Source organism: Lycium barbarum, chromosome 12 (genome assembly GCF_019175385.1).
Source record: "Lycium barbarum isolate Lr01 chromosome 12, ASM1917538v2, whole genome shotgun sequence".
Taxonomy (NCBI): domain Eukaryota; kingdom Viridiplantae; phylum Streptophyta; class Magnoliopsida; order Solanales; family Solanaceae; genus Lycium; species Lycium barbarum.
Window position 1 is genome coordinate 37,099,540 of NC_083348.1, and position 12,361 is coordinate 37,111,900.

Here is a 12,361-nt window from a genome sequence, read left to right on the forward strand (position 1 = left end):
TTCTCCTCCATAAGCTTAAAGGGTTTGGCTGAATTGTTCCTAAAAAGATTGTGTAAAGCTATGTTGAATTCAAGGGCAGCAAGTAGGGCTGGGCATAAATACCAAAAATTGAAAAACCGGACTGAACTGAATTAATTCAATTTTTTGATTTTTTGGGTTTTCGGTTTCGATTTTCAAAAATTTCAGTGTTCAGTTCGGTGTTTGGGGTTTAGTGTTCCGGGTTTTGGCTTTTCGATTTAAACCAAAATTTTATATATTAGCCAAAAAATATTAAATAGTTCAGGCCCATGCCCATTAAATTTAAGCCCAAAAAAAAAAAACCAAACCCTTTTTCAATCTTTTTTATCCCTAACTACCCAAGCCCTCTTTTAGTCTTTTGTATGAATGTATCCCTAATTTTCTGACTTCAGAGAGTTCAACTTTAAAGTTCAAACTTCACACTTCACAACAGCTATTTCATCTCTTCCGAGTTCCGGCGGCGACTTCATCTCCTAATCCTCTCACTTCAGGTAATGAAGTAAGTATTTCTCTCCCTCACTTCTCCTAATCCTCAGTCCTCACTTCTGGCAATGACTTCTCTCTCTCACACACTTCTCCTAATCGACTTCATCGAGTTCGAGTTCGACTTCATCTGTTCTTTCTTGTTGTGCTATTGTGTTTTGGTTTTGATGTATCAACAAGCTATATGTTTTGGTCATGCTTTTTAAGTCTCTGCTTGTTGTCAATTGGGTCATTATTATTTTGCTTTTTAGTTGTGAATTTATGGTTCTTTTTGGTATCTTTTGTTTTGCTTGTTAGGTCATCTATGGTGAATTTATGGTGTTTCACTGTTTTATGTTATTATCTTGTTGATGTGAGTTTCTTGCTACTGTTTTGATTGTTGTAACATGATAATTATCTGGTGGTTGTGAATTTGTTGTAATTAAATAGGTAGTTGTTTGATCTCTATGTATATGGAAAAAAGAAAAAGACTTTTATCATACCTGGTGGTTGTGCTGTTATTTTTCATTAAGCTTTTAGTTTTTAACGTGCTGGCCTACAATGCCTTATATTTTCTCTTTAATTTTAGTAGATGGCGGATGAAACTAAATTAAGTGTTTCCGATTCAACTGATAGCATACCTAATACAGATGATACTGATAGCAATGATAACTCACTTGACACTCAGGTAACAAAGAAAAGAAATGAAATGCAATCTAGATCTGTTGTTTGGGATCATTATGAGAAGGTCGTTGTACAGGGTATTGATAGAGCGAAGTGTAAGTATTGTAAAAAAGATCTTGCTGCTGCAACTGCAAATGGGACAACGGGATTGAGACAACATTTAGGGAGGTGTGTTGCATATAAATCCCTTATTAAACCTCCCACTCAGAAAAACATACATTTTCCATCTAAGGATAAGCATGAGCTAGAGGAGCATTGGGAATTTGATCAACAATTAATTAGGAGGGCTTTAGTTGAGATGATAATTATTGATGAACTACCATTTAGCTTTGTAGAAAAGGAAGGCTTCAAGAAGTTTATGAGTCAAGCCCAACCTCTGTTTCAAATTCCTTCCCATAGAACAATAACAAGGGTTTGTTATGAATGTTACAATGAAATGAGACAAAATTTGAAGAAGTCTTTTAGAGAAGCACATTCAAAAGTTTGCCTTACCACAGACACATGGACATCATTGCAAAAAATTAATTATATGTGTTTGACTGCTCACTTTATTGATAGAGATTGGAAGTTGCATAAAAGAAATTTTTGCCCTGTCACTAGTCATAAGGGTGAGCACATGGCAGAGAGTATTAGTAAGTGCTTGCTTCATTGGAAATTGGTCAAGGTATTTACTGTTACTGTTGATAAGGCTTCTTCAAACGATGTTAAAGTTAGAGAATTGTCTAAACAGTTAAATATGTGAGGAACTAATATAATGAATGGTAAGCATCTTCACGTGAGGTGTATGGCTCACATACTTAATCTAATTGTGCAAGAAGGTTTGAAGGAAATTGATGCTTCTGTCAAACGTGTCAGGTAAATGGTAAGGTATCTTAGAGAATCTTCGGCAAGAACAAGAAGCTTTAAGAAATGTTGTGAAGTTCAAAAAGTGGGATGCGCTAAAACATTACTTCTAGATGTGCCTACTAGGTGGAATTCCACCTACGCAATGTTGAATACGGCACAAAATTTTGAGAAGGTCTTTGATAGGTTTGATTTTTTTGATGAGAATTTTAAAACTTATCTTGCTACTCATGTTTGTGAAGATGGAAGTGTTGCAGGTCACTTGAATATGATGATTGGGTGAATGTAAGGAATGTGATAAAGTTTCTTAAAAGATTTTACGAGCTCACCGTAAAGGCTTCAGGTTCAAATTATGTTACTTCTAATGTTCATTTTGAGGATATATGTGAACTTGATGTATATTTGAAAGTGTGTGTAGCAAGTGAAGATCTTAATTTGAGTAAAATGGCTGAGCGGATGAGAGAAAAGTTTAGGAAGTATTGGGGTGATCCTGAAAAGATGAACAAAATGATTTTTATTTCTTCCGTATTGGATCCTTGCAATAAGTTTGTGTATTTTAGCTTTGCGCTTGATGAGCTATTTGGGGAGGAAGTTGGAAAGAAAGTAAGCGAAGGAGTGTACGATTATATGAAATCTTTGTTTGGAGAGTATCTAAAAAATTATTCAAGAGCATCTCATCATCAATCTTCTTCTTATGTATCTACTTCATCTCATGATACATCTGATGTAACTTCTAGTTCTGGGTCCTTTTCAAGTGTGAAATCAAATGCTTTGAGAACTAAGCTTCACTTAAAGAAACAAAAGGAAGATTCTGGAAGTGGGTGTGGTAAATCCGAGTTGGATAAATACATTGGTGAAGAACAAGAGTCAATAGATGAAAGTGACACCGCCGTTGAGTTTAGTATCTTAGGTTGGTGGAAAGTTAATGCTCCTAGATTTCCTGTTTTTTTAGATTTGGCTCATGATGTATTGGCTATTACAATTTCTAGTGTGGCATCGGAATGTGCATTTAGTACCGGTGGTCGTATACTTGATTCGTTTAGAAGTTCATTGACTCCTAAATGTGTGCAATCTCTTATCTGTGTTCAAGATTCGCTTAGGAAATATACTAAGAGCCTGTTTGGATGGGCTTATACTTATAAGCTGCAAACAACTTATAAGCTAAAAAAAATAAGTTGGGGTAGTCTAACTTTTTTTTTTTTGGCTTATAAGCTGTTTTCAGCTTATAAGTTGCTTTAGATAAGCTAAGTCCAATGGGCCCAATTATGTTTTTGAGCTTATTTTAAGCACAAAATGACTTTAAGTTGGCCAGTCAAACACTCAAAAAAGCTGAAAACAACTTATAAGCAACTTATAAGCAACTTATAAACCAATCCAAACGGGCTCTAAATCTATTAGTGTAGAAAAATGTTTGGATCATCTTGAGGAACTTGAACTTGGTAAGATTTTGTATTTTTTTATGTGTTTTAGTGAAAAAATAATATACTTTATTATGTTGTATGACATTTTTTATTAAAATATCTTTAGAGATGGCAAATAGTGAAAGAGATCCTTGCATTGTTGATGTATGATTGCAATTTGCTTCTTTGTTACTAGTGGTAAGTTCAATACTTTATTTTATAGTTTTTTTCTTTTATCTTGAAAGTTTTCAACCATGCCTTCTAGAGCTCGCTCACAAGTTTGGGAACATTTTGTGGTGGTTCAAGACAATGAAGAAGGGTGTAAAGCAAGGTGCTTGAGATGTGGTGTGATACTTAATTGTCATATAGAAAACAACACATCTTGTTTAAGGAAGCACATTGAGAAAAGTCTTGAAGAGAGGCAGATTCGCCTTTAACTTTAAGATTATGTTTTGAATTTAGTGAATTTCGGAGTAATTATGATTGTTATGTGAGACGATAGATTTAACACTTAGTGTGACAACTTATGTTTGTATTTAGAGCTAAAATTTAGGACATTTATGTTGTTTGGCCGTTTGGCTGCTGCTCATTTTAACCTTATGTTGTTTGTGTTGCTCGTTTTTGTCTTCTACGTGGTTTGTTGCTGTTGGCTACTTCTACTGGTTTAAATTTTGTTGTTGTTAATGGTTCTTTTTTGTGGATGCTACAAGTTTTTATGTTGTTGTTGCTACCTGCTCTGCTAAACTGCTAGTGTTTATTTGAGCAGCAACATAAAAACGGCTACTGGTTTGGTGCCACCTGCTATCTAGATAATATTAGAAGCGATAACAGTTTTATGTTGATGGTTTGGTGCTACCTGCTAGTTTTGAGTAGCACTAATGATAATATTAGAAGCAATAGCACTTTTTTGTTGCTGGTTTGGTGCTACCTGCTAGCTAGATAAACCAGCCAGTTTTATGTTGTTGGTGCTACCTGCTAGTAGTAATCCAGCCAGTTTTATGTTGTTGATACTACCTGCTAGTTTTGGCTACTAGTTTGGTGCTACCAAAAATAAAAATTGCTACTGGTTTATGTAATTTTGAGCATGCTCGAGCCTAATTTCCTGGATGGATTAACGCCATTACCATTTCGCTTCTGTGGGTTGTGATCAACCCTTCTGCTGGTGCTACTGAAATTGGAGGGTCATTCTAGTTCCCTTGATTTTTCCTAACAGCGATAGTCCAAATTAGCTCCTGCACATTCCATTCAAATTATTCTTTAGTTTCATTATCTTCTTTTTCTTCCCTCTCTATAACAAAATGTGGACACAAGGGCCTTGAATATTATCTGGATTTTTGCCATCACTATTGTCCTTGAATTTTTGTGTATGATTCAATATTCATAGAAAAGGGCAAAACATACAATTGGTTTTTTTGCATGTTCATCCACTGGACTAAGCAAATACCGGGCAGACCTTGAGGATCCGTCATGCCAAAATCATCACCAAGCCATGGCATCATCCTCTTGAACATGCCATCAAGATCAGAATAATCACTATCTGCAAGAAATAGTAATTTTCTACTGAGTAAGATTTTAGAAGTTATTTTGTGCACCTATGCAAGTTCATTAAGCAAAGGATTTACAAAAATGCATACAATGAATGTAGCTTTGCCAGTGAAAATAGCGCCAGAAATTTGATAACGAATGATTAGCCTCCAGAGGGTCAATAACACCAAGGACACATTGTTTCAACAACTTCCTTTTCAGAGTCACTTGTATTTTTGGTGCAAGGGGAAAGTACCATGTTATACTGATAGTTGGTTTACCTTGGTGAAAGATAATGTGTGACTCAAGCAGAGTCACGTGCATATAAAAAAAACCGAATTGAAAAAACCGAAACCGAACCGAACCAAACTTCAAAAAACCAAAACCGAAAGAACAAAACAAAACTAGTTTGGTTCGGTGTTCGGTGTCGACCTTCAAAACACCGAAACTGAAATAGCCGAACCGAAGTTTTAAAAAATCGAACCAAAGAACATAATGCCCACCCTTAGCAGCAAGTATGGAAAAATTAGGGAATTGGACAGCAAAGTAAGGATCCTCCTTTCTCTTTATGTATATGGATCAGTTTGATGTTTTGAGTGTACTTAATATGATCGAAGTTGATGGCTGAATGATGTAGATGAGTTGTTGGGATTTTTAGGTCATTTTGAGGCTGCTCTTATTGTTCTTTTAGGTGTTGGACATATAGTTGTTGGATGTTGGATGTTGTTGTTGTTGTTGTTGTTTTGAACTTGAGGAATGTAAAAGAAACAAGGGAGATGCTACCCGATTTATCATAGAAAAAGCTTGTTAAAACTTGTTGGCTTTAGCATATTGTTTAGGGGCTGGTTTGTATGTTAAAGTGCTAAACGTATAGGATGTTGGTGTTGATGTGTTTGGTGTTATGTGGCGTGTGAAGGGGCTGGAGATGTTGACATATATGTATTCATGTGTTATTGTTAATGTTGTAAGGATTAGAAGGGAGTTAAGTGAAGATATATGCCGTGGAATATTGTATAGAGTGAGGTTCCATTGTAGGTTAGTTGTTATATTTCCCTTTGTTAATAGTAGTTTCGTTTCTCATTGTAGTTGATGTGTGAATGGGGCTAGTCTTGCCATCTTGGTTAAAAGGTCGACTTAAAGGTACGTGAGGCTATTCCTTGACTCGCCACTATGGCACGACGTGTGTTAATTGTTGCTTATACGACAATGAAGTCTAGAGCTTATAGTGTATTGATTCCATGTTATAAGTCTTATGAGTTTCTTAAGAAATATTATATGTCCATAATCATTTGGTACTCAAGCGTATTTCTCTTAGAAGTCAAATTTCGAGTTATCATAATGGATGTAGAGTTTCCCCTTAGGCAAGATAATATTGAGAGCTTGCAGATCTCATTGGTGTACTCTCATAGGTATTATGAAGTCCAGATTTACAAAAGAAAGTGTATCGTTTCCACGTTATATGTCTCATAAGCTAAATTATAATATTTCATATGTTTCGATATCGATACTCCACTCTAATTGCCCTCTCCCAAAGTTGAATGTCACGACCCAAACCGATGGGCCATGACCAGTGCCTGAACTGGACACCCGTATACGAACCTGCTCGATATGATCAGACCGAAACTGGAAACAATATGGCAATCTGTAAAATAACGTTATAAACTCATCATATCATACATCAAAAAGAACCTGTCTCTTGAGAAGCCACAACTAACCAAACATAACAAAATATGCAAGCCGATAAGGCTGCCAATATGCACGGGAATATCCAAAACGAACTATATCTGCATAGCTGATCAAACCGTATATACGCAACCCACATATGTCTACAGAACTCTAAGAGTATAAAAACTCCTATGTCAAGGATCTGTACCAAAACGACTCAAGCTCCGGAACACTAGAGCCCTCCAAGCATGTCACGACCCGACCCGAGGGCCATGACGGGCACCCGATGCTAACCCACCGGGTACCTCTTACCGTACAATCATATTCACATCTAGGTGGACCACATAGATTATTCATGAATGCTATACAACAATAACACTAAACTCATTGGGCAACAATACATTGATACCATCATTGACACCTATGCCTACATCAATATACATAAGCGGACGAGGCCATCAAAATGATATACAAAATGTAAGCCGACAAGGCTTCAAGACATCTAACCATATACAACTGCCTACGAGCCTCTAAGAAGAGTAGGTAACATCATATAGGTGGTAAAGGACCCCGCCGTGCCCATGTATGTACACAAAAGAATAATACCAAAAGCTGTAGCTCTGGATGAAATGGAGCTCCTCTAAGTAGTCCCTGAATAAGAAAGCTATGGATCGAGCCTGTTTCCCTGGCCACCTGTGAGCATGACGCAGCGTCCACAAACAAAAGGACGTTAGTACGAATATTGCACTAAGTATGCAAAGCATAATCAACATCATAATCGGAGCATAAGAGACAACATAAGAAACAGCATAAGATGGGAGAATCGGGAGATAGTAAAGCTGTCATCATCATTACTTACTTACTTACTTGTCTTTCATAGGGACCTTCCATTTCTAAAGCGTGCTTGTGTACATACATACATATACATTCTTGTTCTTATTCATATTCGTATCCATACCATACCCGACCATGAAGGTTCGGTGTTTCGCATACCCGGCCATGACAAGGCTCGGTGATTATACATACATGGCCCTACCAAGGCTCAGTGGCATCCGTACCCAACTACAGTGGTGTGCGCGCATTAGGTATCGTACCCGGCTATATAAGCTCGGTGTCACGTAATAGTCATGCATACTTAGACGCGTATACATAAGGGTCCATAAGTATCATCAACATCATTACCATTATCGTTTTTGTTACGTCTATCCTTGGAGGATCAACTATCATATAAAGGTTGCAATGGAATCATGAAAGTATCGAGGATCATGAGCTTTAGTAGCTTTGGAGATAGAATCATTTGGAGGACATTATAGAACTCATGAAATGATATATATATATATATATATATATATATATATATATATATATATATATAGCCAAGGAACCATGCCTATTTGAAAGAAGGGTTAGCCATACATACCTCTTTGTCTTCTCAACTATCTAACGTTCACCGTTGAAGCTTGAATAATCTACATTTAGAAGGATTTATATTATGGTTAAACCTTAATGATACTTTTAATTCGAACTAGAATAATTCATAGTCTAATGAAAATTGGGTAGCATTTCCCCTATTTCATCACCATTATTACCTTTCATAACATGGTTATATTCATATCATACTAAGAATCATGACTAGATATAGATTACTACTCATAAACATCATAAAAGCTACATTTAGACTTCATTTTCTACTTTCTTCTTCTACCCAAGTCTATCAACCTCTCCATAGTCCAAATAACATGAAATGATCATAAAACTTACCTTTGATTGAGTAGGAATAACCCTTGGATGGAAATACTTCACTTGAAGAAAAACCCTAGCTTCAATCCATAAAGTCTTCTTGACTCTAGCAACTCCTAAAAGCTTTCTTATACTTGATTCCCTTAGATTAATGATATGAGCCTTGGATCTCCTTCGGATTCTTGTATATGAAATGTATGGAATGTTCTAGAGACTTGGAGAGAAGTGGAGAAGTGCTAAAATTAAAATAATGAAGTTGGATCACATTTATACACTTGAGAAAAACTCAGCCCGTCGGGTATTATACGGACACTTATACGGTCCGTATAACATTGTACGGTCCGTATAAGTGGCCGTGGTTCACCAACAGGGAAATCATCTTCCTTCTGGGGGTTATACGGACCCCTTATACGGACCATATAAAGTTATATGGACCATATAAGTGGTCGTATAACTCCACTTCCCTGAAATGGTTTCCGTCGTTTCGTTCGATTTCCAATCCTTATGGAACCTTCTTGACACTTGTTTAACACTTCATTAACAATATAAGGAGAGTTACAACTCTTCTTTAAGATATCATTAAGTCAACATTAGCTCGGCACTTTACGGAACTTGCCCAAAACACCACATATACTTTGCCCTTCTTAAGGAACTTTCTCCTTTTACTTCCAACATCTTTGAAATCTTAACTAGGGTCGTTATATAACCTTCCTTACTTATAGAAGCATCATATTCATCTCACCCTGCATTAGTCTATCTATCATATGACGACATGAAATTTTTCCGAGGTGTAACATTTTTCCCCCCTTAAGAACATTCGTCCTCGAATGTTAGGTTCTCGGGGATTTTATAAAAATTTCGCCAGAGTTTCCCCTATAATATGGCACTACCATCGTGCACAGCAACCTAAAATACATTGCTTCACGGGGCTACAATAACAACGACAATTACCATGGCCACGCACGACCAAGAAAACATCAAGAAAAGAATTACATACCTGAGGCTAATGGCGTATCTGCCTGAGTCTCCTCTGAGGGTGAAAATAAATATGGGTACTAGAATTTCATGTGTTCTTCGGCTTCCCAAGTCATTTCCTCTCTATTATTATTCTTCCACAAAACTTTAACTGAAGCTACCTCTTTGGTTCTGAGCTTTTGTACTTGCCATCTAAAATGGCATTGGGGACTTCTTCATAAGACAATTGCTTTGTAACTTGAACATCATGTATTGGTACTATTCTATAAGGATCTCCAATGCACTTATGAAACATTGATACATGGAAAACTGGGTGAACTGACTCCAACTCAGGAGGTAGATCTAATCGTAAGCCACTTTGCCTACTTTGCGCACAATCTCATAAGGCCCAATGTACCGGGGACTAAGCTTTACCTTTTTGCTAAATCTCATTACGCCCTTCATCGGCGACACCTTTAAGAATACCCAGTCTTTCACTTGGAACTCTAAGTCCCTTCGACGATTATCCACATAGGACTTCTGACGACTCTGAGCTGTTAATAATCGATCCTGTATGAGCTTAACTTTCTCTATAGCTTACTGGACCAAGTCTGGCCCTATCAGTTTAGTCTCTCCTACCTCGAACCACCCAATTGGGGATCTGCACTTTCACCAGTATAAAGCCTCATATGGCGCCATTTGGATGCTAGAATGATAACTATTATTATAAGCAAACTCAATAAGCAGTAAATGATCCTCCCAACTACCTCCAAAATCTAATACACATGCCCGTAGCATATCCTCAAGGGTCTGAATTGTATGTTCAGCTTGCCTATCCGTATGCGGGTGAAATGCCGTGCTAAGGCTCACATGAGTCCCCAAACATTCTTGGAAAGATTTCCAAAAATTAGCTGTAAATTGAGTCCCTCTATCGGAGATAATAGATACTGGAACACTGTGAAGCCGCACTATCTCTTTAACATAAAGCTTTGCATAATCTTCTGCTACATGTAGTTCTGACCGGTAAGAAATGAGCTGACTTCGTAAGTCTATCTACAATCACCCATGTAGAATCATACTTACGTAGAGAATGGGGTAAGCCTGTAATGAAGTCCATGGTAATTACTTCTCATTTCCAAGTTGGAATTTCTATATCTTGCAACAATCCGCCCGGCTTTTGGTGCTCGATTTTCACTTGCTGACAGTTGGGACATTGAGCTACAAATTCCGCTATATCTTTCTTCATCCCATTCCACCAATATACAGATTTAAGACCATGATACATTTTCGTTGCTCCCGGGTGGATAGAATAACGGGAACAATGGGCTTCTTCCAATATTTGGTGGTGTAATCCTGAAACATCAGGAACACATAATGTTACACCTTGGAAATTTCATGTCGTCGCATAGTGAGTGAACTACTGTGAGCTTGAGGGTAACAGGAAGTTCTTAAGACTATAAGACGAATACTTGGTAGTCTTAGAATGCGTACGTTAAGATCTTGAAGTTACATGAATTGATGGAATAAGGATTGATAAGAATAAGTGGACTATAAGTGAGGTTTAGGAAAGGTTTCATAAAATTATTACGTTAAAGAATTTTTTGGCAAGGCCTTGAGGGCGAGTTATATGGATGTTTAGATCATTAATGAAGTGTTAAACAAGTGTTAAGAAGGTTGTATAAGGATTGGAGATCAAACTAAACGACGCGGACAACTTCAGAAAAAGCTATGAGTTCCACGACCACATCCACGGACCGTGAAACCTTCCACGGACCGTATACTGGTCCATAGAATACCCAGCAGAGGTGATGGTCTCCTGGTGGTGAACCACGACTGATTGTACGAGCCGTACAATATTCCACGGACCGTGCAAGTGTCCGTAGAAATCTCGACGAGCTGAGTAAGTTCAATTATATATACGTGATCCCACTTCATTTATTTCATTTCACACACACTTCTTCATCTCTCAAGACCTATAGAAGGTTCCATACATTTCATCCACAAGAATTCAAAGGAAATTGATGATCAACTTCATCAAACCAACAAGGATCAAGAGTATGAAACCCATTAAAGTCATCTAAGCCAAGAAATTTCAAAGGAAGTGAGTTAGGGTTTTGGTGCAAGAAGAGTATTGATACTCAAGGCTTGTTCCTACAATATCTAAGGTACGTTTTATGACATTTTCATGATGTTTAAGATATTGAGAAGTTGAAACACTTGGATTGTTGAAGAATATAGAAAATGGGTCATAAATGTGGGAATAGTGCTATTGTTGAGTAGTAGTTTGGAATGAATCATGAATATGGTTATGGTGTGATTGTAAGTAGATTATGAATGAAATTTAGAACATGGAATGAACATTATACATGCAAGAACGTAATAGTGAATTATGACCATGATTATGGGGAAATTGAAGTGAAATGGCGAAATGCGAATAATGTAGATGGATGATGATTGTTGTCTATTATATTGTGAATGTTGTTATGAATGTTTGGGAGTTGATATAGAATATGGGAAAAGTTGTATAAACAAAGGAAATTCTGCCCAATTTCCCTTAGCTTTAGTATGTACGTTTAAGTAATCGATTGGCTAATATTCATGCGACTTCTCTTGAAGGTAGAAACGTGGGCATTGACGGAGAGAAAGCAAGCGATAGAGTAGCTAAACGAAAAGGTATGTAAGACCAATCCTTTATTTCTAAGGCATGAATCTTTCAAATTTTCCATGATCTTCCTATACGATGGAGACTATGAGTCCATAGATATACAAGCTACATACGCACATGATTAAGAAAGGGAATACGATACGAGCATGATAATGATGATGGTGAATATAAGTATGAGGAATCCTAGTGTATTATAAGATGTCCATGAAGCTAATAATTCTAAGTATGTTTTCATCGATGCTTCTCTTTGCGTACACTCACCTTAAATTGTTAGTTCCTTCAAGGTGAGATATGATGTTGATGATTACTCCATAATATAATAGGGGGTTCACAACCTTATGTCACCCCGACATAGCCATAGTTGCCTTCAAATCCTAATATACGTCTTTAATGATAAATGTATAAT

At 37.0% G+C, this 12,361-nt stretch overlaps 1 protein-coding gene across 1 annotated transcript; it reads left to right on the forward strand.

Annotated features, from left to right (window-relative positions):
- The first annotated feature begins 1,072 nt into the window (after positions 1–1,072).
- Positions 1,073–1,906, forward strand: LOC132624206 (zinc finger BED domain-containing protein RICESLEEPER 1-like). The gene has a single exon (XM_060339020.1). The coding sequence runs from the start codon at positions 1,073–1,075 to the stop codon at positions 1,904–1,906; it is 834 nt and encodes a 277-aa protein (XP_060195003.1).
- Positions 1,907–12,361: the final 10,455 nt, after the last annotated feature.

Bases quoted from the DNA above. Each gene is read 5' to 3' on its own strand.
- LOC132624206 (XM_060339020.1), top strand. From the start codon at position 1,073: ATGGCGGATGAAACTAAATTAAGTGTTTCCGATTCAACTGATAGCATA.